This window comes from Dendrobates tinctorius, unplaced genomic scaffold, assembly GCF_039654945.1.
Source record: "Dendrobates tinctorius isolate UK_male_01 unplaced genomic scaffold, ASM3965494v1 ptg000126l, whole genome shotgun sequence".
NCBI classification, from domain to species: domain Eukaryota; kingdom Metazoa; phylum Chordata; class Amphibia; order Anura; family Dendrobatidae; genus Dendrobates; species Dendrobates tinctorius.
Genome location: NW_027361794.1, coordinates 5,159,630 through 5,185,613, shown reverse-complemented (window position 1 = coordinate 5,185,613; position 25,984 = coordinate 5,159,630). Strand labels below are relative to the sequence as shown.

At 46.2% G+C, this 25,984-nt stretch overlaps 1 protein-coding gene across 4 annotated transcripts in view; it reads right to left on the bottom strand.

The window, feature by feature from the left end:
* Positions 1-25,984, bottom strand: part of LOC141047240 (uncharacterized) — a 640,258-nt gene that overhangs the window by 272,759 nt on the left and 341,515 nt on the right. The window contains exon 1 of one of the 4 annotated variants that reach the window (XM_073542227.1): positions 16-155. The exons of the other annotated variants lie outside the window; for them this stretch is intronic. Within the exon in view, the coding sequence (XP_073398328.1) occupies positions 16-93 (78 nt within the window). The 5' untranslated portion in view covers positions 94-155. Of the gene's footprint in view, positions 1-15; positions 156-25,984 lie in introns of those variants that run through there. 4 annotated transcript variants of the gene reach the window in all.

The following is a 25,984-nucleotide window of genomic DNA, read 5'->3' as shown; positions in this document are numbered from 1 at the left end:
ATCAGAATCTCTCACCTCTCCAGTAAGCTGGAAGAGGATCTCTAGGGTGAGGTGTAATATCCTCTCCACCATCTTGTCTCTGTCCATATCCATCTCCTTCCTCTTAATGAGGAAGATCTCCACTGAAAACTAATATTGTAGAGACCTGAATGAGAAAAAGATGAGCTGATGTAACATCATTACAATCCTGTGTAATAATACAATTACTGTAGATAATAAGGGAAACATATGAGGAGATTTATTATTTTACAGTATTTAGTTTTCTTCTTTACATCTACTAATAAAACCTATATATTTTAGGCCACAGACAACAAGCAGTTTCTCCCCCGGAGTCGGCAGCTGAATACGTTCCTCATAGACTCATCTTCCATAACGCTAATTCTCGTCTCATTTACCGACACTGGAATCGGCATTACCAATACTGCAGGAGATATTCATTACACGTGACAGGAGAAATAACTACTTCATGATGAGGACGACATCATCATCTTCTACTAAGGCTCTAGAAACATATTTGGCCAGAGTCCGTCACTGACTCCATCACCACCAGCCGTCTATATGAAGGTTTCCCGTCTTCCCCACACTGTACTTTAATCTTCTATCACGTGTGAGGGGTTGACATGCTTAGCTGCTTCTTCAGGTAGACACAGGAACACTTTGATAGTGAAACACCTGCTGGTTTATTAAAGTCAGCATAGACTAAGACAGGGTCCATGAAAACAAAAGTAGAGCCTTCTTGGCTTAACAGAAAACAAAACAAAGTGCAACAGTCCTTGCTCTGCAGGTTTCACCTGCAGACACATAGCAGTTTTCTCCACTCCCCCTGGAGCCACGTGAGAGTGTTCCCTCTCCCAATACACAGCCCGACTGTCTCTCATATCCAGGTATTTAACCAGGACCATGTGATAATCACACATGCCGGTATTGACTCTGCAAGAGGGGATATGGTGAGAAACCTCCCTCCCATGCTATGGGTGCTCATATAAAACCAGCCCATTGTAAGTTTAAGATTAACCTTCTCATCACTTAGCACGCTGGAGACAAAAATACCATATTTTTTGGATTATAAGATGCACTTTTGTTCCCCCAAATTTTGGGGGAAAGTGGGGGGTGCGTCTTATAATCCGAATGTGTGCTGTAGAGTAGGGGGGCGGTTCTGGAGTAGTGTCAGGGGGCTGGCTGATGGCTGTAGAAACAGCAGGTGGTCAGTGCTCCCGCTCATTAGGCTCATGTAATATTAACTGCACCCGCTGTCCATCACCTCGGTGCTGAAGCTGTGCCGAGTTGGTGGACAGGGGAGCAGCGCATATTACATGTGCCTGCACTCTCCCCCCACTGCCCCGTCACTATAGTCACCTTCTGATGATGGCTCCGTGCTCCCAGCTCCCCCCTGGCTCTTCCTGTGTCTGTGCCAATATGACCTGCGGTCACGTGACTGCCAGTGTGCAGCACTGCAGTCATGTGATAGAAGGTCCTGCAGCTACAAGGAAATGCCTGTATGAGCAGCTCCTGGATGTCCGCACAGACACAGGAAGAGCCGTGGGGGAGCTGGGAGCACGGAGCCATCATCAGAAGGTGAGTTAACTGTTTATTTTATCATGTCCGTACCAGCAGCACAGGGGGGCATATCCAGGATATGATGTGGGGGCCATGTGCGTGCCAGCAGCACAGGGGGGCATATCCAGGATGGGATGGGGGGCCATGTGCGTGCCAGCAGCACAGGGGGGCATATCCAGGATTGGATGGGGGGCCATGTGCGTGCCAGCAGCACAGGGGGGCATATCCAGGATGGGATGGGGGGCCATGTGCATGCCAGCAGCACAGGGGGCATATCTAGGATGGGATGGGGGGCCATGTGCGTGCCAGCAGCACAGGGGGGCATATCCAGGATTGGATGGGGGGCCATGTGCGTGCCAGCAGCCCAGGGGGCATATCCAGGATTGGATGGGGGGCCATGTGCGTGCCAGCAGCACAGGGGGGCATATCCAGGATGGGATGGGGGCCATGTGCATGCCAGCAGCACAGGGGGGCATATCCAGGGTGGGGGCATGCGTGTGCCAGCAGCACAGGGGGGCATATCCAGGATGTGATGTGGGGGCCATGTGCGTGCCAGCAGCACAAGGGGACATATCCAGGATGGGGTTATGCGTGTGCCAGCAGCACAGGGGGGCATATCCAGGATGGGATGGGGGAGCCATGTGCGTGCCAGCAGCACAGGGGGGCATATCCAGGATGGGATGGGGGAGCCAAGTGTGTGCCTTCAGCACAGGGGTGCAATGTGCCAGCAGCACAGGGGGGGCAATGTGCCAGTAGCATAGGGGGGCCATGTGCCAGGATGGGGGTTTAATAGATACTAGGATAAAGGACATTTATATGATTTGTAAGACGGACACTGGCATTATAAGACAGACCCCCATTTAACATAAAAAGAATTCTCTTTTTCTTCAACAAATTTGGGGGTGCGTCTTATAATCAGGTGAGTCTTATAAAGCGAAAAATACGGTAATCTGATTCTACAGTACAGTAGTATATGCAGTACATACATGTAAACAAGCAGAAAGAAAGGAGTCTATATCCATATTAAAAAAATCACCTCATTATTTTATTAAATAAATTACATCAAACATTTAGACAGAATAATTATAGAATGTTATGGCAGAGTGTAAAAATGAGAGACCAAGGTGCAACACTAGTGCAGTATTTCAGACAATAGGGTATGTCAAATTATGTATATTGCCAGTGCTACAGTTGACAGCGGTGCGTGTCAATTACACCAGCAGGGCTCCCTGTGACACGCTCAGTCATCACAGCGCCAGATGTAACGCCACATCTGGTTTCCTTCCCGGAAGCATGCGCCGCAATTAGCGGTACACGGGACACATGGGGTAGCGTGATATAAGGAGAACAATGAGACAGTGAACATCGCAACAGCCCCCGGAAGAAGCCCACGTGAAACGCGCATCGGGGCACAGCGAGCAGACCTTTCTGACAGCCATGGGTAAGAGATAATGACTGGGGTTACAACTAGTGTTGAGCTTTCCGATACCGCAAGTATCGGGAATCGGCCAATATTAGCTGTACCGGAATTCCGATACTGACTTCCGCTACTTTTTTCGTATCGGATACCGGAATCGGAAGTTCCCATAAAGCTATCAGCCTGCTCAATTTGATTCAGTCAATGGGAAGCCTCAGAAGTGTGGGCACATCCTGTTAGGCATGCTAACTATTGGCATGGCTGTGATTGGCTGCTGAAATGACGTCATCATGATGCGCGGTCTGTGCGCATCATGATGCGCGGTCTGTGCCGACTGCGGGGGGTCTGTGCTGACTGCAGGTGGTCTGTGCCGACTGTCGTGGGTCTGTACGGGCCTGCCGGGGGTCTGTGCCGACTGCCGGGTGCCTGTACGGGCCTGCCGGTGGTCTGTGCGGGCCTGCCGGGGGTCTTGTGTGTGTGCAGGCATCGTCCGATGGGACTACAAGTCCCATCGGGCGATGCCTGCTACACTGACAGTGATTGACACATTAGCCAATGATGGGACAGTAGTAGTCCCATCATCCGGCTAATGTGTTGAATGTAAAAAAAAACATACTACATACATACTACATACATGTTACATATATACATACATACTACATACATACTACATTCATACAACATACATATACTACATACATACCACATACATGCTACAAACATGCTACATATACACATACTACATACATACTACATACATGCTACATATATACATACTATATATACTACATTCATACAACATACATATATACTACATATATACTACATACATACTACATACATATATACTACATACATATACTACATACATGCTACATACATGCTACATATATACATGCTACATATATACATGCTACATACATACTACATACATATATACTACATACATACTACATACATATATACTACATACATACTACATACATACTACATACTACATACATACTACATATATACATGCTACATATATACATGCTACATATATACATGCTACATATATACATACTACATATATACTACATACATACTACATACATGCTACATATATACATGCTACATATATACTACATATATACTACATACATACATACTACATACATACATACTAACTACATACATGCTACATATATACTACATACATACTACATACATGCTACATATATACATGCTACATATATACTACATATATACTACATATATACATACTACATATATACTACATATATACTACATACATACTACATATATACTACATACATATATACTACATACATATATACTACATACATACTACATACATACTACATATATACACTACATACATACTACATATATACATACTACATATATACTACATACATACATATATACTACATACATACTACATACATACTACATACATGCTACATATATACATGCTACATATATACATGCTACATATACTACATATATACTACATACATACATACTACATACATACTACATACATACAGCATACATATATACTACATACATACAGCATACATATATACTACATACTACATACATACTATATACATGCTACATACATACTATATACATACTACATACATACAACATACATATATACTACATACAACATACATACATACTACATACAACATACATACATACATACATACAACATACATACATACTACATACAACATACATACATACTACATACATGCTTCATATATACTACATTCATACAGCATACATACTACATATATACTACATTCATACAACATACATACAAACTACATACATGCTTCATATATACTACATTCATACAACATACATACTGCATACAACATACATACATAGTACATACATACTACATACATACTACATTCATGCAACATACATAGATACTACATTCATGCAACATACATAGATACTACATACATGCTACATATACTACATTCATACAACATACATATATACTACATACATGCTACATACATACTATATACATACAACATGCTACAGACATACAACATACATACTACATACAATACATACATACTACATACATTCATACAATACATACTACATACAATACATTCATACTACATACAATACATTCATACAATACATACATACTACATACAATACATACATACTACATACAATACATTCATACAATACATACATAGACATACAGTACATATAACAGAGTACATACTCACCAATACTTGTCACATTGTTCCCCGAAGCCAGTGTCATCTAAGGAAAAATATGAAAATAACAAACAAGCCATATACTCCCTGATCCGCAGAAATCCACGCGTGTCCCTCGCCGATCTCCCGTGGAGAGCAGCAGCATCAGCTGATGCGACCGCTCTCTAGGGGCTCAAGGAATCCAGTGTCGGGAGGTAGGTATCCTTCCGCACTGTATTCCTCCGCCACTGTAAAAAAAATAGTCCCTAGTCTCACTTTTGGCATTGCTGTGTGAGAAAGTTCCCACGCAGCATTTGCCATAAAGTGAGACCAGGGACTATTTTTTTACAGTGGCGGAGGAATACAGTGCGGAAGGATACCTACCTCCCGACACTGGATTCCTGAGCCCCGTAGAGAGCGGTCGCATCAGCTGATGCTGCTGCTCTCCACGGAAGATCGGCGTGGGACACTCACTCGTGGATTTCTGCGGATCAGGGAGTATTTGGTGGTTTGTTATTTTCATATTTTTCCTTAGATGACACTGGCTTCGGGGATCAAAGTGACAAGTAATGGTGAGTATGTACTCTATGTTGTATGTACTGTATGTCTATATGTATGTATTGTATGAATGTATTGTATGTAGTATGTATGTTGTATGTCTGTAGCATGTTGTATGTATGTAGTATATATGTATGTTGTATGAATGTAGTATATATGTAGCATGTATGTAGTATGTACTATGTATGTATGTAGTATGTAGTATATATGTATGTTGTATGAATGTAGTATATATGTAGTATGTATGTAGTAGGTTTGTAGAATGTATATATGTAGTATGTATATATGTAGTATGTATGTAGTATGTATGTAGTATATATGTATGTATGTAGTATGTATATATGTAGTATGTATGTAGTATGTATATATGTAGTATGTATGTAGTATGTATGTAGTATGTATATATGTAGTATGTGTGTAGTATGTATATAGTATGTTTTTTTTTTTTTTACATTCAACACATTAGCCGGATGATGGGACTACTACTGTCCCATCATTGGCTAATGTGTCAATCACCGTCATGGTAGCAGGCATCGCCCGATGGGACTTGTAGTCCCATCAGACGATGCCTGCACAGACCCCAGCAGCCTGCACAAACCCCCGGACAGTCGGCACAGCCCCCCGGCAGGCCGGCACAGACCCCCGGGCAGTCCGCACAGCCCCCCGGGCAGTCCGCACAGACCCCCGGCAGTCCGGCACAGACCCCCCGGCAGTCCGGCACAGACCCCCCGGCAGTCCGCACAGACCCCCGGAAGGTCCGTACACACCCCCGAGAGGCTGTACAAGGACAGAAAAAGGTTTTTCTTATTCCAATACCGGAAGTCCCATAGACTTTTAGATCGGCCGATCCATTCCGATACGATATTTTTCAGTATCGCTCAACACTAGTTACAAACTACTGACGGATAGGTGAGGGATCACTGGGTTATGTGCACACCTTACTGGGGGTTAATCACACCTCTGCCTAGCTTTGTCTGTGGGGCCTTGTGTATACTGTAGCATTGGCAATATACATAATTTGACATATACCCTATTGTCTGAAATACTGCACTAGAGTTGCACCCTGGTCTCTCAGTTTTACACTCTGCCATAACATTGTATAATTATTCTGTCTAAATGTTTGATGTAATTTATTTAATAAAATAATGAGGTGATTTTTTTAATATGGATATAGACTCCTTTCTTTCTGCTTGTTTACATGGTTGATGGAGTTTTCCTGCTTCTAATGCTAGGTGGTGGTGGAGGTATTGCCCTGACTACTACTTTTTATTATGATTTTTGCCATGGAGATCTTGTATTACATGCAGTACATACAGTAGTATATGCAGTGACACATATCTCCCTTCATACACTGTGACAGTGATCCTGTCACACATGTTAGATCTCAGGTCTGATTCACAGAAGTTTGAGTCTTTTATAAAAGATTTTTTGATTCCACAAACACAGCGGACAGAAATGAGCTGATCCCAAAGTCTCCATGTACAGTGATTTATGGGGTTTATTTCTGGCCTTACGATTTCCTATATTACAAGAAAAACACCAGAAATAATCAGATATTAAAATGTTTCACAGGAAAATTGGCTCCAACAATTCTTGTAAAAAGAAATAAACTTGCAAAAATCAGAAGACACATTTTATTACTTTTTAACATGTTAAACATTTGTTTTTGTTTTTTAAATTTACTCTTTTGGGCCCCAGAACATATATGGACACCGCAGGGGCAGCACAGGTGTGGATGCAACAAAAACCCTGACAGATTAACCACTTGCTGCTGTCTAAAGCAAACATGGCATCTAAGAAGGTGTGACAGTTCTGCTGAATATCCTCCGCCCCCAAGTACTCGATAGTATGAGGCGGCCTTGTTATGATGATCCTCAGACTGGAGTACCTTGGGCCCACCAGAGAAATCATTCTTGGGGCCCACTATGTAGCTACATAGAAATAAATACAAGATCACCAATTGTGTAGTAAAATATGCTAATATCAGGGTATAATACAAATACAGCATAGGATGGGGTAGCCTTCCTCATGGAATTTAATGCAGCCCCTTTATAGAATATAATGTAGCCCCCTCATATAGTATAATGCAGCCCCCTCCTTCCTATCCTGTTATGCATGGCCCCTCATCCCTATGAATCAGAGGCTTTTATGTTGTATGATCGCACTAATCAGAGTTGTTTAAACTTTTTTAAAAAACTTTTCTTAAAGAGAAAAAAAAAAATCATAATTTTAACAACCAGAAATATCTGTCAGTATTGGGAAAACAGAGTCACTGAGCAATGTTAGTTAAGTCATGTCCATAACAATTTTATTATACTCTTATTATCATGTACACATCCTATACACAGTGGAGTAGATAGAATACAAGGTCCCTCAGCAACAGCTGGAATTGGGCCCCTCAACCCGAAAAGGAAAATAATATCTATATTTGGCGGAGTCATATCTTCTAACTCTGCAGACAGCACACTGCTGTTGTACTGGCAGGTCCAGACCACATGTTATGGAGATCTCGTCATGCTCCATGTCTCCGCTATGCTCCCTGTCTGGAGTCCGGATTACATACACACATACTGAGTGTGTGGGCCGCCCTCCCAGGGCTGTGGGGTACTCGGTACCGGGCCGGTGTCAGCGGGATGTGTCACAGCAGCGGTGACCCGGTCCGTGGCCCTGGGTGCCCAAGTAAAAGGGGAATTGAATGGTGGAATGTAGTTAATTGAATGACTGTTCGTGACGCCACTTGTGGTGTTCGGCAAGTGAGGTGTTAAGCCAACGCTGCGTGCAGATCCTCTGGGACTGGTGGTGTGTCGCAGCCAAGATGGTGAAGCTCCCCACAGGTGGAGATGTAGTCCCAGGGCAGTGTAGATGTAGGGGTAGAGGAGAGGCGCAGGCAGTGTAGAAGCTGGTACCCAGATATAGCGGTGCCAGGGGTGTTGGCGCAGGAATGGAGGACACCAGGGCTTGTAGTTCCAAAGCTTTACTCACAGTCTGTAGTACACATAGGTGCCTGCCTCCGTGCTGTGTCCTCCGGGTCAGGGACTCAGTCAACCTCCAGGTCAGATGGAATGCTCCCTTCCAACACTCTGCCAACATGTGCCTTTCTGAACGTCTCCTCTATAGCGCCTTTGAGTGAAGTACTCCCAGTACTGAGTTACACTGGAGTTCCTCCTGTCAGATGTTCCCAAGAACTATACTTGTACGGCAGACAGCTGTAGCCTGCTTCGGGGACTCCTTGCTTCTTAAGTCCCAGCTCACTATCAATGTTGCTGCTGTGCCCCGAAGTCTGAGATGGGAGTAGTGCATTTACAGCCCACTACTCCACCGGTGTCTGCTGCAGAACCATTAGTGTTCATACAACCTCAGGGACCGGGCCCCGGCCTTGCGCTTAGAACTTCTAGGCAGGGTTCTTCCTCTAACCCACGTCCTCTGTTCCCTTTTACTCCTACATTCCGTACTAGTCTTTCCTTCTTATGGAAGATCAGGTTTCTGCTCAATGTCTTTCTCCTTCTTTCCTTTCCCGTGCCAGCAGACCCAGGTCACTCAGATCTGCTGCAGCACCTCCTTCCTCCATCCCTCTCCAAGGCATCTTCACTCCTCTCCGACTCACTACTGACTGACTTACTGACTGACCTGAAATCCTAAACCTTCCCACTCTTTTATGTATTCTAATTCCACCCGCCTCCCAGCACGTTTAGTGTTCCATGCAGGGAGCCACCAAAGGTGCTCTGCTACACTCCAAGCAGGGAGCCGCAATGTGGCTTTGCTGAACTACTGTGCTGTGTGGGATGCAAGTGTTGGAACGTGGTCAGGAGCCTCCAACTTACCTGGATGGTGGGGCACCACACCTCAGGAGGAGGTGCAGTACCTCTGTGGCAACTGAACCCTCAGGGGCCCCACACTCCCCCGTTAAACACAGCACGTCTGCGGGCTGCAAGTCAAAAAGAGTTAACAGTACAGGAACATACAAAATTTTGTAATGCTGAATAAACATGTCTTATACTAAACTTCCCAGTGTGAGAGGCACGGTTTCTTGAACGTTACAAACAAGTTAACTATCTAAATTCAAAGTTATGCTACCTAATTTAAAGTGCTATGGAAGCAACTCAATATCAATTCACATTTTCTAGCAACACATTTGCTTTCTGTTACTTTTCACCTTCTCTTACTTGCTTCTCTAAGTGACAACCATGGGTGCCTGGTTCATCACCTGTAACTTCAATTCTTTATTCAAATTCGCAATATCTTTATTCACAAAACTGTAAAATACTCACTATTTCTTTTTCAATATAACCCTATAAAATCTGTCAATAATACTTTCATTATATCACTTCCTCATTTCTGTTCAAAGAATAACATTAAGCATTATCAGTAAGTGCAATTGTAGACACTGGTCTGGCCAACATGTCTGGAAAGGTCCTTATGACGAGGTAATCCTTTTTCAAGGAAAAGGGTCCTATGTAAAACCAAGAGAGAGCACCTAAAGAGGTGCAAACTATGTACAAATTACAGTTCTGGATCATTCAGCGTTCATGATCTCCACAGTTCAATTATTAAAAACGCTGCCAATCAAACTGGGCAACACTGGAAAAACAACAAGAAAACAAAAACATGATAACCAAAAATAGAAAACAAGAACAAAGGTGCAAATACCCTCCTGGGTAACGAGAGTTAGTTATTACCCATTGTTGGTGTTTGGGGTCCCCTCCTGGGGTTCTGGAAGCTGGTTGCTTGGGCTGCTGCTTCCAGGGAAGAAACTTTGGGTGTCTTCATCCTGTTGCTGGTTGCTTGCCATAGGGAATGGTGGTAACAGCTGGTGAGATTGCTGCCTAGTCTTGAAACTGTGGTAAAGGAAACCCATGATGCATATCAATGCCCATCAGCTGTTCCTCATTGGTAGGTGGGTCCGCTGCCCTGGTGCGGGGCCTAACATCCAGGGAGGCCACAGCCTGTTGGCGCTGGTAGGCGGCTATGCGGGGGCTTTGCAGCCAAGGGATCCCGATGTCAATATCCCAAAGCGACCTAGACTCCTCCAAGCCCTGAAGATGCCGGATCGTGCGCGCCTGTTCCAGCCGTACCCTTCTCAGTAAGGACCTCTTCCACCTCCCCATTTCCTACAGTCTGGTGTCCCCAGCTGACTCTTCCAACTGACCCATTTCGAGTTCCTGCAAGCCAGCCTCTGACCTCGTGAATTCGGTGGGCAACCCATTAGGAGGGCCGGGGTATATACCTGGTGCCTCCCGGCAGTGCGTTCTCTGCTCCGGTGCAGGCACAGTGGCGGTGGACGCCGTTCGGTGGGATACCGGAGACGGCGGTGGAGCTAATGGTGGCTCCGGGTCCGCAGGGGTCTCTGGAGGGACCTGCGCGGCTGTGTCAGGTCCGGACGGGAGCTTCTCTTCCTCCGCTTCGGCTCCCAAGGCCTCAGACAACTCCGGTGGTAATGGCAGAGAGGGGACACTGGATGCTGCCGGTGGTATGGCAGCGGTCGCAGGCTCCAGAGTCTGCCTGGAAAGGTTCCAGTGAAGCAGCGGCGGGTACCGGTGGTGTGGGTACCGCAGGTGTAGGCGCTTCTTGGGCGCGCTGCAGCTTTAAAGTCCATAGCATTTCCTGCCTCTGATGCAGGCGGTGCGTCAGCTGGGCTATTTTGTCCTCCAGCTGCTGGCGGTTCATCTCGGACACTGGGTTGGAGCCTTCAGCCATGGCGCCGGGGAAATTCAGCATAACCTCCTCGCACTCCGCAGGCCTCCTCCCGTCTCCTTCCAAGATGGCGTTCTGGCGTTCTTCCTGTCTAGGCTCTTTTCCCACCACTGGCTTCAGCTCCTCCTTCTGGGGGCGGCGTCTTCTTCCAACTCCTCCATACCAAGCCAGTATACGAACCCCTCGGGGGGTGGGCTGTTATGAATGGGTCACCGAAGAGGAAAAAACCTAAACAAGCTAAGTCCCAGAAAAACCAGAGAGGTTGGTAACTATGCAGATTGCAGATCCCTTATCCTAACCACACAACTAGCAGCAGCCGTGGAGCGTACCTACGATGAACCTAGACACCTCGTCATGGCCGGAGGACTAAATAAGCCTAAAGCAAGAAAAGGGGAAAACTAACTGCCCCAGAGCAGACCCCAAAGGAATACACAGCCCCCACACATGTATTGACGGTGAAGCAAGATGAAAACACAAACACAGGCAGAAAATAGGCTGAGCAAACGATGGGGCCCAAACTAACTAGAAAGGATAGGAAAGGAAAGACTGTCTGCAATCTGCCCAAAACCCTACAAAAATAATGTCCAACACTTCTGATAACAAAATTAACCCTGAAGTCACTAGACTTCTCCCACTATATCAGCACTCTGAAATATTCTGAGACAGAGCAAAAAGAGGCCAATCTAATAAGGGACAAAAAGCAAATTGGCAAATACAGATAAGTAAGAGTGGAAATTCAGCACAGCCCCAGCCGGGGCTGGCTGACAACTCAAAAAACTGAATAGACCAACAAAATCAAGTGTGAACATTAGCAGAAAAACTTAGCTTGAGCTGACTGGAACAGAGCTGAGAACAAAGACCTGACAAGCCAGAAGGAATCACCAGCACCAGAGTAGGGCGTCGGCTGTCTTAAATCCAGTCTGAGATTCCTGAGGTCCAATCGTCATCCTCATTATTAGGTGGCAGATCTCTACTGATTAAATCAGCCTCACTACCTCCTGTTACCACCAGAGGGAGCCTGGAAGGAGAACTCACAACTGGTAGACCAGAAAATGAACTCACAACAGTACCCCCCCTTGAGGAGGGGGTCACCGAACCCTCATCCACGCCACCAGGCCGATCAGGATGGGCCCGGTGAAAAGCATGAACCAATCTATTGGCATGAATATCAGAGGCAGAGACCCAAGAATTATCCTCCTGGCCATAACCCTTCCATTTGACCAAATATTGGAGTCTCTGTCTAACCAAACGAGAATCCAATATTTTCTCTACCTCATATTCCACATTGCCTTCGACCAACACAGGGTCAGGAGGTGCTGCCATAGGAACCACTGGCTCAACAAACCTCTTCAACAGAGATTTGTGAAATACGTTATGGATCTTGAACGTAACTGAAAGAGCCAATCGAAAAGAAACAGGATTAAGAACCTCCAAAATCTTATAAGGTCCAATAAATCGGCTTAAATTTTGGAGATGCAACCTTCATAGAAATATTCTTAGACGACAACCAAACCATATCACCCACTTTAAACTGGGGACCAATGGTCCTATGCCGGTTGGAAAATCGCTGGGCCTTTTCTTGAGAGAGAGTGACAAGTGTTATGATTGAGTCACCGTAGGAGGCAAAAACAGAAATGCTAGCTAAGTCCTGAAAACCAGAGAAGTTGGCAACTATCAGATTGCAGACCCCTGAACCTATCAACACAACTAGCAGTAGCCGTGGGGGGTTCCTACGATGACCTAGACCCCTCGATCACAGCCGGAGAGATACATAGACCTAAAGAAGGAAAGGGGAAATCTAACTGCCCCAGAGCAGACCCCAAAGCAATAGGCAGCCCCCCACATATAATGACGGTGAAGCAAGATGAAAACACTTACACAGACAGAAAGACAGGCTGAGCAAAGATGGGGCCCAAAAACTACCTAGATAGGAACGGATAGGAAGGCTGCTGTATGCAATCTGCCAAAACCCTATCAGAGACAAAAGCCAACAAGCTGATATAAAAATGGCCCTGAAGCAACTAAGCTTCAAAAACTAAATCAGTACTCAGGTACCTTCAGAAGACAGAGCTCACGGAACACTGCATACTCCAGCAGGGAGTGGCAGAATCCAAAAAGCAAGAAAAAACAAAAACAAATCTTAGATGCAAAAAGGCAAAACAGAAAACTTAGCTTTAGGAGAGCAGGAATCAGACTGGTGTCCAAGAGTCCACAGAGAAATCACCCGCATGGCAGAAAGGGCGTAGGCTGCCTTAAATCCAGTCAGTGACTCCACTCAGCCAATCATCTTCATTAGTCCCAGGTGTCTGATAATCAGGCTCACTACCTTCCTTCACTAGAATAGGGAGTTCACCAGGCCTCAGTAACGGAGGGGAAAATGAACTCACAACAGACAAGTTATCCACCACTTGGTCCCATATATGCTGCATTCTCTCAACCACAGTGTCCACACCTGGGCAGGACGAAGATTCCACTTGCCCTGAAGAGTCTCGAGGATGAAACCCAAAATTACAGAAAAAGGGTGACATCAAAGTGGCAGAACTAGCTCTATTGTTCAGCGCGAATTCAGCCAAGGGCAAAAATGAGACCTAATCAACCTGATCAGCAGATAGAAAACATCTCAAATAAGACTCCAGGGTCTGGTTTGTTCTCTCAGTCTGTCCATTGGTCTGGGGATGAAACGCGGAGGAGAAGGATAACAGAATTCCCAGACTGGAACAAAAGGCTTTCCAGAATCTGGAAACAAACTGGACTCCTCTGTCGGACACAATGTTCTCAGGAATCCCATGTAACCGAACCACCTGTTGTAAAAACATGGGCACCAACTCAGCGGAAGATGGCAACTTTGGGAGTGGTACAAGATGGACCATCTTCGAAAATCTATCACAAATCACCCAGATAACAGTCATTCTCTGAGAGACAGGAAGATCAGAAATAAAATCCATTGAGATATGGGTCCATGGCTTCTTGGGCACCGGCAGGGGCATCAGCAACCCACTAGAACGAGAACAGGGTTTAGACCGAGAACAAGTCCCACAGGACTGTAAAAAATTCCTGACATCACGAGATAAGGCAGGCCACCTAAAAGACCGACTCACCAAATCTCTGGTACCAAAAATACCTGGATGATCAGCCAATGCGGAGCAATGAATTTCAGACATCACTCTCTTTCTCCACTGGTCAGGAACATACAATTTTCCCATAGGGCAACGCTCAGGTTTATCCTCCTGAAATTCCTCCAGGGCGCGTCTCAAATCGGGCGAAATGGCAGAAAGAAATACCCCCTCACCTAGGATGGTAGTAGGCTCGGCCACATTAAGAGAATCGGCAAAGAAACTCCTAGAAAGGGCGCTTGCCTTAACATTCTTAGTGCCCGGAAGAAAAGAGATCACAAAATTAAAACGCGTGAAAAACAAGGCCCATCTAGCCTGTCTAGGATTCAAGCGTTTGGCCGACTCCAGATAAATCAAATTCTTGTCATCGGTGAGGACCACAACTTGATGTGTAGCTCCCTCCAACCAATGTCTCCACTCCTCAAATGCCCATTTCATGGCCAACAATTCCCGATTCCCCACGTCATAGTTGCGTTCAGATGGGGAGAACTTTCGAGAAAAGAAGGCACAGGGATTCATCTTAGAAGTCACAGGGTCTTTTTGGGACAAAACAGCTCCTGCACCAATCTCAGAAGCATCTACCTCCACCTGAAATCGAAGTGAGACATCAGGTTGCCGTAAAACCGGAGCTGAAGTAAATCTCCGCTTAAGCTCCTGAAATGCTGAGACAGCCTCAGGAGACAAATTCAGCACATCAGCGCCCTTCTTGGTCAGATCAGTCAGTGGTTTGACAATACCAGAAAAATTACCTATAAATTTACGATAGAAATGAGCAAAACCCAAAAACTTCTGGAGGGCCTTCAAAGAAGTAGGCTGAACCCAATCATAAATGGCCTGTACCTTGGCCGGGTCCATTTTAATAGTCAATGGAGACAAGATAAATTCCAAAAATGAAATCCTCTGTACACCAAAGAGGCATTTCGATCCCTTAACAAACAGGGAATTCTCCCTCAAAATCCGGAACACAGTCCGGACGTGTTCCACATGAGAATCCCAATCACTAGAAAAGATCAAAATATCATCCAGATAGATGATCAAAAACTTATCCACAAAGTCACGGAAAATATCATTCATAAAGGACTGGAAGACAGATGGGGCATTAGTGAGCCCAAAAGGCATCACCAGGTACTCAAAATGTCCCTCCGGAGTATTAAACGTTGTCTTCCATTCATCCCCGTGCTTGATGCGAATAAGATTATACGCCCCCCTGAGGTCAAGCTTAGTAAACCAGCAGGCACTCTTAACTCTGGAGAATAAATCAGACATCAGAGGTAACGGGTACTGATATTTAACAGTCATCTTGTTAAGGGAACGATAATCAATACACTGTCTTAATGAACCATCGTTCTTGGCCACAAAAAAAAACCCCAGCACCTAAAGGTGACGAGGAAGGTCTAATATGACCCTTCTCCAACGACTCCTTAATATAGGATCGCATAGCATCATGTTCAGGTACTGATAAGTTGAAAAGCCGACCCTTGGGAAATTTACACCCAGGCATCAACTCAATTGCACAGTCATAACTCCTATGAGGAGGCAAAGATGCAGACTTACTCTCACTAAATACATCAGAAAAATCGTCCAGATAATCAGGAATATCATGAGACTGAGGAGAGGTGGAGAAAACAGGAGCGTCCCTAAGAACACACTGACAACCCCAAAACACCACAGACCCAGATTTCCAATCCAAAACTGGATTAGGAGTTTGCAACCAAGGAAAACCCAGAACAATAGTATCATGCAAATTATGCCGCACCAAAAATTTACAATTTTCTTGGTGGTCTGGGGTAACTCGCATTATCACCTGGGTCCAAAACTGGGGTTTATTCTCCGCCAAAGGAGTAGCATCAATACCCCTCAAAGGAATAGGCGTCCGCAGAGGCGTCATGGAAAAACCACAACGTTTAGCAAAGTCCAAATCCATCAGATTCAACGCTGCTCCTGAATCCACAAAAGTCTTAGTGGAAAATGTGGATAAGGAGCAGATCAGAGTAATTGCCAAAAGGAACTTAGGTTGTACACTGCCCACAGCAAATGTGTGCGCAAAACATTTCTCTCATTTAGGGCAGACAGAAATAGTATGAGAGTCGTCTCCACAGAAAAAACACAGCTTATTACGCCTTCTAAACTCCTGACGTTGCGCCCTAGACAAAACCCCATCACATTGCATAGGTTCAGACGTTTGTTCAAAAGGTGGCAGCGCCTCCCGTGTAGTTTTACGCTCACGTAAACGCCGATCAACTTGAATGGCTAATGACATAGAATCATCCAGACCAGAAGGAACAGGAAATCCCACCATAACATCTTTTACGGTCTCTGACAAACCCTTCCGAAAGAGAGCTGCCAAGGCACCATCATTCCATATAGTAAGGACCGCCCACTTTCGGAATTTTTGACAGTATAACTTTGCAGAATCCTGACCCTGGTTTAATGCCAACAGGGTTCTCTCAGCTTGATCAACAGCATTAGGTTCATCATACAACAACCCCAAGGCTTGAAAAAATGCATCCACATTAGTCAGAATAGGATTTTCAGGTGTCAGAGAAAAAGCCCAATCCTGGGGATCGCCGCGCAGCCAGGAGATGACAATTTTAACCTGCTGCGCAGAGCTCCCCGATGAGTTAGGCTTCAAGGCAAGAAATAATTTACAATTATTCTTAAAATTCAGAAATTTAGACCAATCCCCAGAAAACACATCAGGAGTAGGGATCTTAGGTTCAGCAGCATGTGACTGAATGAGGTAGGTGGAAATTCCCTGCACTTTAGCAGCAAGTTGCTCCACACGATCAGACAATTGCTTAATCTCCATTAGGGAAAAAAAAAAATCCTCCTACGGCCCCAGAGAAAAAAATACATTAAAAAAAAAAAATTCTGACACTTTTTTTTTTCCTTTTTTAACAACCTTTTCCTGCTTTTGAGTACCCTAGAATCTGCGGTATGGCTGGTGATTCTGTTATGAATGGGTCACCGAGGAGGAAAAAACCTAAACAAGCTAAGTCCCAGAAAAAACAGAGAGGTTGGCAACTATGCAGATTGCAGATCCCTGATCCTAACCACACAACTAGCAGCAGCCGTGGAGCATACCTACGATGAACCTAGACACCTCGTCATGGCCGGATGACTAAATAAGCCTAAAGCAAGAAAAGGGGAAAACTAACTGCCCCAGAGCAGACCCCAAAGGAATAGACAGCCCCCACACATGTATTGACGGTGAAACAAGGCAGAAAATAGGCTGAGCAAACAATGGGGCCCAAACTAACTAGAAAGGATAGGAAAGGAAAGACTGTCTGCAATCTGCCCAAAACCCTACAAAAATAATGTCCAACACTTCTGATAACAAAATTAACCCTGAAGTCACTAGACTTCTCCCACTATATCAGCACTCTGAAATATTCTGAGACAGAGCAAAAAGAGGCCAATCTAATAGGGGACAAAAGGCAAATTGGCAAATACAGATAAATAAGAGTGGAAATTCAGCACAGCCCCAGCCGGGGCTGGCTGACCACACAAAAAACTGAATAGACCAACAAAATCAAGTGTGAACATTAGCAGAAAAACTTAGCTTGAGCTGACTGGAACAGAGCTGAGAACCAAGACCTGACAAGCCAGAAGGAATCACCAGCACCAGAGTAGGGCGTCGGCTGTCTTAAATCCAGCCTGAGATTCCTGAGGTCCAATCGTCATCCTCATTATCAGGTGGCAGATCTCTACTGATTAAATTAGCCTCACTACCTCCTGTTACCAACAGAGGGAGCCTGGAAGGAGAACTCACAACTGGTAGACCAGAAAATGAACTCACAACAGTGGGCCATGTCACCGTTGCATGGTAATTCAGGCAGGGGAGGCCCAGGACAGTTCGCGGTCTTTTCTTAGGACCTCCCATGTTGTCACGCCCTTCTTCACCGCGCCAGCGGCCATTTATAATGTTCATCTTACAGTCTATTAAATTGGGTCTTCTGCACATCTTCAAAAACTTTAAGTCTTTGGCACACAGAACCCGATGGCATCGGGTCTTGTCATCCTGTTAGTGACGCTAAGTTGGGTCGCCTTCCCAGGGCTGTGGGGTACCCAGTACCGGGCCGGTGTCAGCGGGATGTGTCACAGCAGCGGTGACCCGGTCCGTGGCCCTGGGCGCCCAAGTAAAAGGGGGATTGAATGGTGGAATGTAGTTAATTGAATTATAGTTCATGACGCCACCTGTGATGTTCGACAAGTGAGGCGTTAAGCCGGCGCTGCGTGCAGATCCTCTGGGACTTGTGGTGTGTTGCAGCCAAGATGGTGAAGCTCCCCACAGGTGGAGCTGTAGTCCCAGGGCAGTGTAGATGTAGGGGTAGAGGAGAGGCGCAGGCAGTGTAGAAGCTGGTACCCAGATATTGCTGTGCCAGGTGTTTTGGTGCAGGAATGAATGGAGGACACCAGGGCTTGTAGTTCCAAAGCTTTACTAACAGTCTGTAGTACACACAGGTGCCTGTCTCCATGCTATGTCAACCTCCAGGTCAGATGGAATGCTCCCTTCCAACACTCCGCCAACATGTGCCTTTCTGAACGTCTCCTCTATAGTGCCTTTGAGTGAAGTACTCCCAGTACTGAGTTACACTGGAGTTCCTCCTGTCAGATGTTCCCAAGAACTATACTTGTACGGCAGACAGCTGTAGCCTGCTTCGGGGACTCCTTGCTTCTTAAGTCCCGACTCACTATCAATGTTGCTGTTGTGCCCCGAAGTCTGAGATGGGAGTAGTGCATTTACAGCCCACTACTCCACCGGTGTCTGCTGCAGAACCATTAGTGTCCATACAATCTCTGGGACCAGGCCCCGGCCTTGCGCTTAGAACTTCTAGGCAGGGTTCTTCCTCTAACCCACGTCCTCTGTTCCCTTTTACTCCTACGTTCCATACTAGTCTTTCGTTCTTATGGAAGATCAGGTTTCTGCTCAATGTCTTTCTCCTTCTTTCCTTTCCCGTGCCAGCAGACCCAGGTCACTCAGATCTGCTGCAGCACCTCCTTCCTCCATCCCTCTCCCACTCACTACTGACTGACCTACTGACTGACCTGAAATCCTAAACCTTTCCACTCTTTTATGTATTCTAACTCCACCCACCTCCCAGCACGTTTAGTGTTCCAAGCAGGGAGCCACCAAAGGTGCTCTGCTACACTCCAAGCAGGGAGCCGCAATGTGGCTTTGCTGAACTACTGTGTTGTGTGGGATGCAAGTGTTGGAGCGTGGTCAGGAGCCTCCAACTTACCTGGATGGTGGGGCACCACATCTCAGGAGGAGGTGCAGTACCTCTGTAGCAACTGAACCCTCAGGGGTGCCACATGTGCACCACAACCACCAGCCAGGACACAATTCTTAGGTCGCAGGTCAGCTCATTGTGAAAATCCTTTTTTGGCAGACGTTATATTAAAAAAATATCATAGGTCTCTTTCTCTGGCAAGAAGCAACGTTATATGGACATGAGTTTTCTCATCATTCACTTTCATAGACGCACATTCTTTCCTGCCAGGTATAATTCGTCTCACGTCATCATTATAAAAACTTGTCACTGTATCCACTGCAACCAGATAGACCAAAGGTTTGCATTTCTCACCGTATATACTAGTGTATAAGCCGACTCGTGTGTAAGCCAACCCACCTAATTTTGCCACAAAAAACTGGGAAAACTTATTGACTCGCGTATAAGCCTAGGGTTAATGGTGGTCCAAGAAGATGCTCCATATATAAAACCCCCCATATGCTGCTGCACAAGGGTTAATGCTGCCCCATAAGATGCTCCATAAATACCCCTTATTTGCTGCTGCTGCTGCAATTAAAAAAAAAAATGACATACTCACCTCTCCGTCGCTGGGGGCAAGTGCCGGTGTCCTGAGCCCCTGGCACCGGCGATATTTACCGGCCACTGTTCCATCGCTGTCCACCGCTCTGTTTCCCGGCCCGGGTCTCTGCATTGACGCTCATTCATCAGAGACCGCGCACTTATTATGTCATCGCGCCCTCTGCTGAAGTCACAGCAGGAGGACCCGGAGACAGAGCGGTTGGTGCACGGCTTGGAACTGGGACAGGTGAATATTACTCTGCCTCGTCATACTCACCCCTCCTGGTGCACGGTCTTCTCTGCAGCGGCAGCCCCTGCTTCTCCCACTGTCTTCTGCTTCCTGCATTCAGCAGTCACGTGGTACCGCTCATTAAACTCATAAATATGCACATATTCATGATTTTAATGAGTGGTACCACGTGACTGCAGAACGCTGGAAGCAGACCACTGAGGGAGAAGCAGGGGCTGCAGAGAGGTGCCAGGAGGGGCGAGTATGGTCTGACACCCCCGCTCCCCCGACCACCCCCCGGTATATGACCAAAAAAAATGGGATGAAAATCTCGGCTTATACACGAGTATATACGGTATTTATCCCTATCTGACTCATCACAAAGAACTTGTTTTCCTCTGTGCCCATGTAGCTCAGTATGAGGTATCCCACACAGTATGATGGCCTCCAAAAACCACACACAGTATGATGACGCCCACAGCACCTCACATAGTATTATGGCCACCACAACCTGCTACAGAAAATAAGGACCCGCAGTCAGTATGGAGGCATTTACAGTCCACCACAACCTCTTACACAGTATAATGGCCCCTACCAGACACAAATTCAGTATGAGAGTCCCGACAGCTCTTCTCTTAATATTAAGCCCACACACTTCCAGATATTTAAAAAACACACACACACACACACACACACACACACACACACACACACACACACACACACACACACACTACTCACCCAACCCAGTTCCTGAGGTGCAATGCTCCAGTCTGGGAAGTGTGAGTACTGAGGCTCCATACTACAGGAGTGATGTAGTGACATCATTGTGCTAGTAGTGCACAGAGTCTCAGACTTACAGTGGTGGATCAGGAACATTCGACTCCCTGATTCACTATTCTATTTAATGGTATCACTATCATGGGAATGTGGATCTCTCTGAATTTGTTATGATTGGAAGGAGAGTGTGAACAAGAGTGAAATAGAGTGTCCAGGTATCGTCTCCAAATTGAATGCCCGTTTTCCATTGCCCAATACAAAGTAATTCTGTGTATAAATATTTGTACTATTTAATTTTACATCTGTGATGTTCTTCCTGGACCTACGCGTCCTTGAGAGTCGTGAGTGGTGAATGTATCTTACACCTTTCTATTTTTCACCACTATCTGGCTATGTGATTTTAATTGTGCATTAATAAAAGTTTGTATTTTTCTATGTATTGCCTTTTGATCATCCTTTTCATATGCGTTCTATGTGGTAATTGAGGATAGGCCATTAAATCCCTATTCCATATGGTTAAATTTAACCATGTGGATGCATCAGACTTGTTGGTATATATCCTGCCTATCCAACTATAGTATGACAAATATCTCATAGATCCTGGGTTCATTAGTATCTGCACCAACAATGAGGCTAAGTGAGTATTTTTTAATTACCTGTGAGGTTGTCGGTGGGGTGGATGGTATCATATTGTGCATGTAGAGGGCAGTACTGTGGGAACATTAGAAAGTGGGGGAAGGCAGTACTGTGAGAAGATTATACTGTGTGTTAGGGGGGATGCCAGTCCTGTTGAAACATTATCCTGTGTTTGTGGCAAGCTGCTATTGTGGGCACATAATACTCTGTAGGGGAATGGTGGTCCAGTGGAAGCATTATCCTGTGTAAGGGAACCCGCTATTGTAGGAACATTTTACTATGTATGGGGATGGTGATCCTGTGGGAACATTACACTGTGTGGAGAGAATGGCAGTACTGTGAGAAGATTATACTGTGTATGGATGGAACTTCGGTACTGTGAGATTATACTGTGTGTGGGGGTATAGCGATACTGTGGAAATATCTTGTGTGTGAGAGATGCCAGTACTGTGGAAACTTTATACTGTGTGAGGGGCTTTATATATTCTGCATAAGGGGTGTAAAAAGGTGTGTCATAAGAATGAATCCTCAGGGCTGTGCAGCATTTGTACAAAAAGACTGCCATATGCCGTCCAGATGGGGCCCTATGGAATCAATGGGAAGAGGGAGAGTTTCAGGAAGAAAGAGTCTAGATGGTACATTAGGTCAGGTGATGACACAGTTTACTGTTATTATAAAGGCCATAGCCCCAAAGCCAGAACAGATTTGGCACCAAGCAAAAAATAGGTATTAGACCTACCGGTAATGATGTTTCCAGGAGTCCATCCTGACTGCACCATGGAGGACGTCCTCCTCCTCCTTGCAGGGACAGGAAAAGCACACGAGAGGTTAAAAGGCTCCGTCCCACCCCATTTCCCTCAGTGATTTAACAAGTACCACAGCGTGGATAATGCACGTAAAATTTTAATGATACCATCATATTACAGCATATGACATAACATAATATAACATAACATAACAGGGAGGGAACTATCCGTGCAGTCAGGATGGACTCCTGGAAACATCATTACCGGTAGATCTAATACCTATTTTCCAGGACCTCCCCCTGACAGCACCATGGAGAGTACCAAAGCACCTCCCTAGGGTGGGATTACCGCCTGGAGAACCTTTCTCCCAAATGCGGTCTGCTGACTAGCACCTCAAGCTTGTAGTGCTTGCAGAATGTATTAAGCCTGGCCCAGGTTGCTGCTCTACAGATCCGGTCAACTGAGGCGCCTGCCTGTTTGGCCCATGAGGCTGATACTGCCCTTGTAGAGTGGGCCCTTAACCTATCTGGCGGGTTCGCGCCTTCAGCCTGGTAGGCGTCTGGGATTACTGAAGTAATCCATCTGGTGATGGTTGCTTTACAGGCATTCTTCTCCCTATTTTTACCCCCAAAAAGGACGAATAGATTTGGGTCAATACGCCAACTGTTGGTGGCCTCTAAATAGTGTATAACCACGCGTCTCACATCCAGTGGGTGATGATGCTGTTCCTTCTCATTACGGGGATTGTCACAGAAGGATGGTAACACTAGCTCTTGGTTTATATTTTGGCAAGAGGCTACCTTTGGAACGAATCCCGGGTCTAATCTCAAGTTTATATGATCTTCTCTAATCTGGAGATTCGGATCTCTGGTGGATAAAGCCTGGATTTCCCCTATTCTCTTGGCCGTGGTAATGGCTACAAGGAAGGCCGTTCTGCGAGTGAGAGTTGAGATAGTCATCTCTTCATTGGGGACGTAGGGATCCCTACATAAGAACCTAAGCACCAGACCAAGGTCCCAAGGCGGGGTGAGCTGCCTAATCGTGGGGCGAAGATGCTGCGTGACCTTTAAGAATCTTATTACCCAGGGATGAGAAGCTAACGGGTAATCGAAGTAGGCGCTTAAGGCCGAAATCTGGACTTTTAAAGTCCTGGGCCTAAGACCTTTATTAAACCCTGACTGTAGGAAGTTTAAGATACTAGGGAGGTCAGGGGTACCCGCCACTAGGTCGGACATGCCACCGCCCAGACAGAATCTCTTCCAAATCTTCCAGTATATTGCGGATGTAATCGGTTTCCTGCTGGCCTGTAGGGTAGCTATGACCTGATCTGATAAACCTTTTGCCTTCAGGATGTTCCATTCAGGATCCAAGCTGAGAGGTGAAGCCTTGCTGGATTCGGGTGGCGGATCGGGCCCTGGTGGATGACATCTTTCTTCAGAGTAAGTTCAACTGGACTTTCCACTGCCATAGCTCCTAGTAGGGGAAACCAGCTTCTCTTTGGCCAGTATGGGACCACCATTATCACCCTTGCGCGGTCCTCGCGTATCTTCCTTAGAACCGCCGGTATGAGCACTAGTGGAAGGAACGCGTAAGAGAGGGGTTCTTCCCAGGCCTGGCTCAGGGCGTCTACACCCTCTGGGTGGTCTGCCAGGTTAAGGGAATAAAATCTGGAGACCGTTGCGTTTCTTCGATTTGCGAACAGGTCTATACTGGGGGTCCCCCAACGCTGACACAGTTGATGAAAAATCTCCTTGTTCAGTTCCCACTCTGTCGGGTAGACCTGTTGTCTGCTTAGGTAGTCCGTTACCACGTTTTGGGAACCCTCTAGGTGTACTGCTGTTACTGAGAGGACTATTCTTTCTGCCCAGGAGAATATTCTCTCTGCTAGAGCCTGGAGCAGTGGGTGCCTTGGGCCTCCTTGGTGCTTCAGGAATGACACTGCTGTTATGTTGTCGGATAATACCCGGACATGTCGATTCTTCAGGATCGGTCGGTTCCGCCGGAGAGCTTCCCAGACCGCGTAGAGCTCCCTGTAGTTGGAGGATCTGTTTTCGATTTCTGCTGGCCATCTCCCCTGGAAGATCTTCCCTTTTACGTGGGCTCCCCATCCCCACGTACTGGCGTCTGTGGTGAGTACCACGTATGGAGAGGTTGTCCATAATACGCCCACCTGGAGATTCCTGGCCTGTGTCCACCACCGTAGTGACTTCTTCACTAGTCCTGACAGCCTTAGGGGTCTGTCGAGTGAAGCCTGACTTCTGTCCCATACTGCGAGGATCTGCCCCTCTAACGGTCTCGAGTGGAACTGGGCCCATCTGACGCATGGAATGCAAGCCGTCATTAAGCCTAGAACCTCCATTGCCCCTCTGGAGGAGCGATGCTTCAAGAGGTCCCCGACTCTGTCTTGAATAATCTTCTGCTTGCTCCTTGGTAGCAGAGATATCCTGTCTTGTGAGTCTAGGAGAACCCCAAGGAAGACCTTCCTGCACTCTGGTATGAGATCTGATTTTTGCCAGTTGATCACCCAGCCGATGAACTCCATTAGTGTAGTTGCCCGGTCCCTGTCTCAGATGAGCGCTTCTTCGGATACTGCCACCAGGAGGAAGTCGTCTAAGTACGGTATGATGACGATACCTTGACTTCTCAGGAAGGCCACTACCTCCGCTACCAGCTTTGTGAAGATTCGGGGGGCCGAAGCCAGCCCGAATGGAAGGCATTGGAACTGGAAGTGGCAGGTCCGGGTTGGTAATTTGACTGCAAATCTTAGTAGATTTTGGGATGAGGGATGGATAGGGACCTGATAGTACGCACTCTTCAGGTCGAGGGTGCACATGACAGCATCCCTGTCTATTAGCTGTATTGCAGACCGAATAGATTCCATCCGGAACCTCTTGTACTTGACCCAGGCGTTTAGAGGTTTTAAATTTATAATAGTCCGGGCCTCGCCGGATGGCTTTGCAATGGAGAACAGGGAGGAGTAGTGCCCCTTTCCACTTTCTGTAAGAGGAACCGGTACTATAACCTCTGACCTGATCATGTCTTGTATGTCTGACCACATGGCGGAGTCCGCCGGGACTACAGTGGGGGCAATGTATCTGTTGGGGGAGGGGAGTAAAGTTCTATACTGTAGCCCTCCGCGATGGCTCTGAGGACCCACGGGTGACTCGGGCCCAACTTACTGCGAAGTGGCAAAGTCTTCCCCCG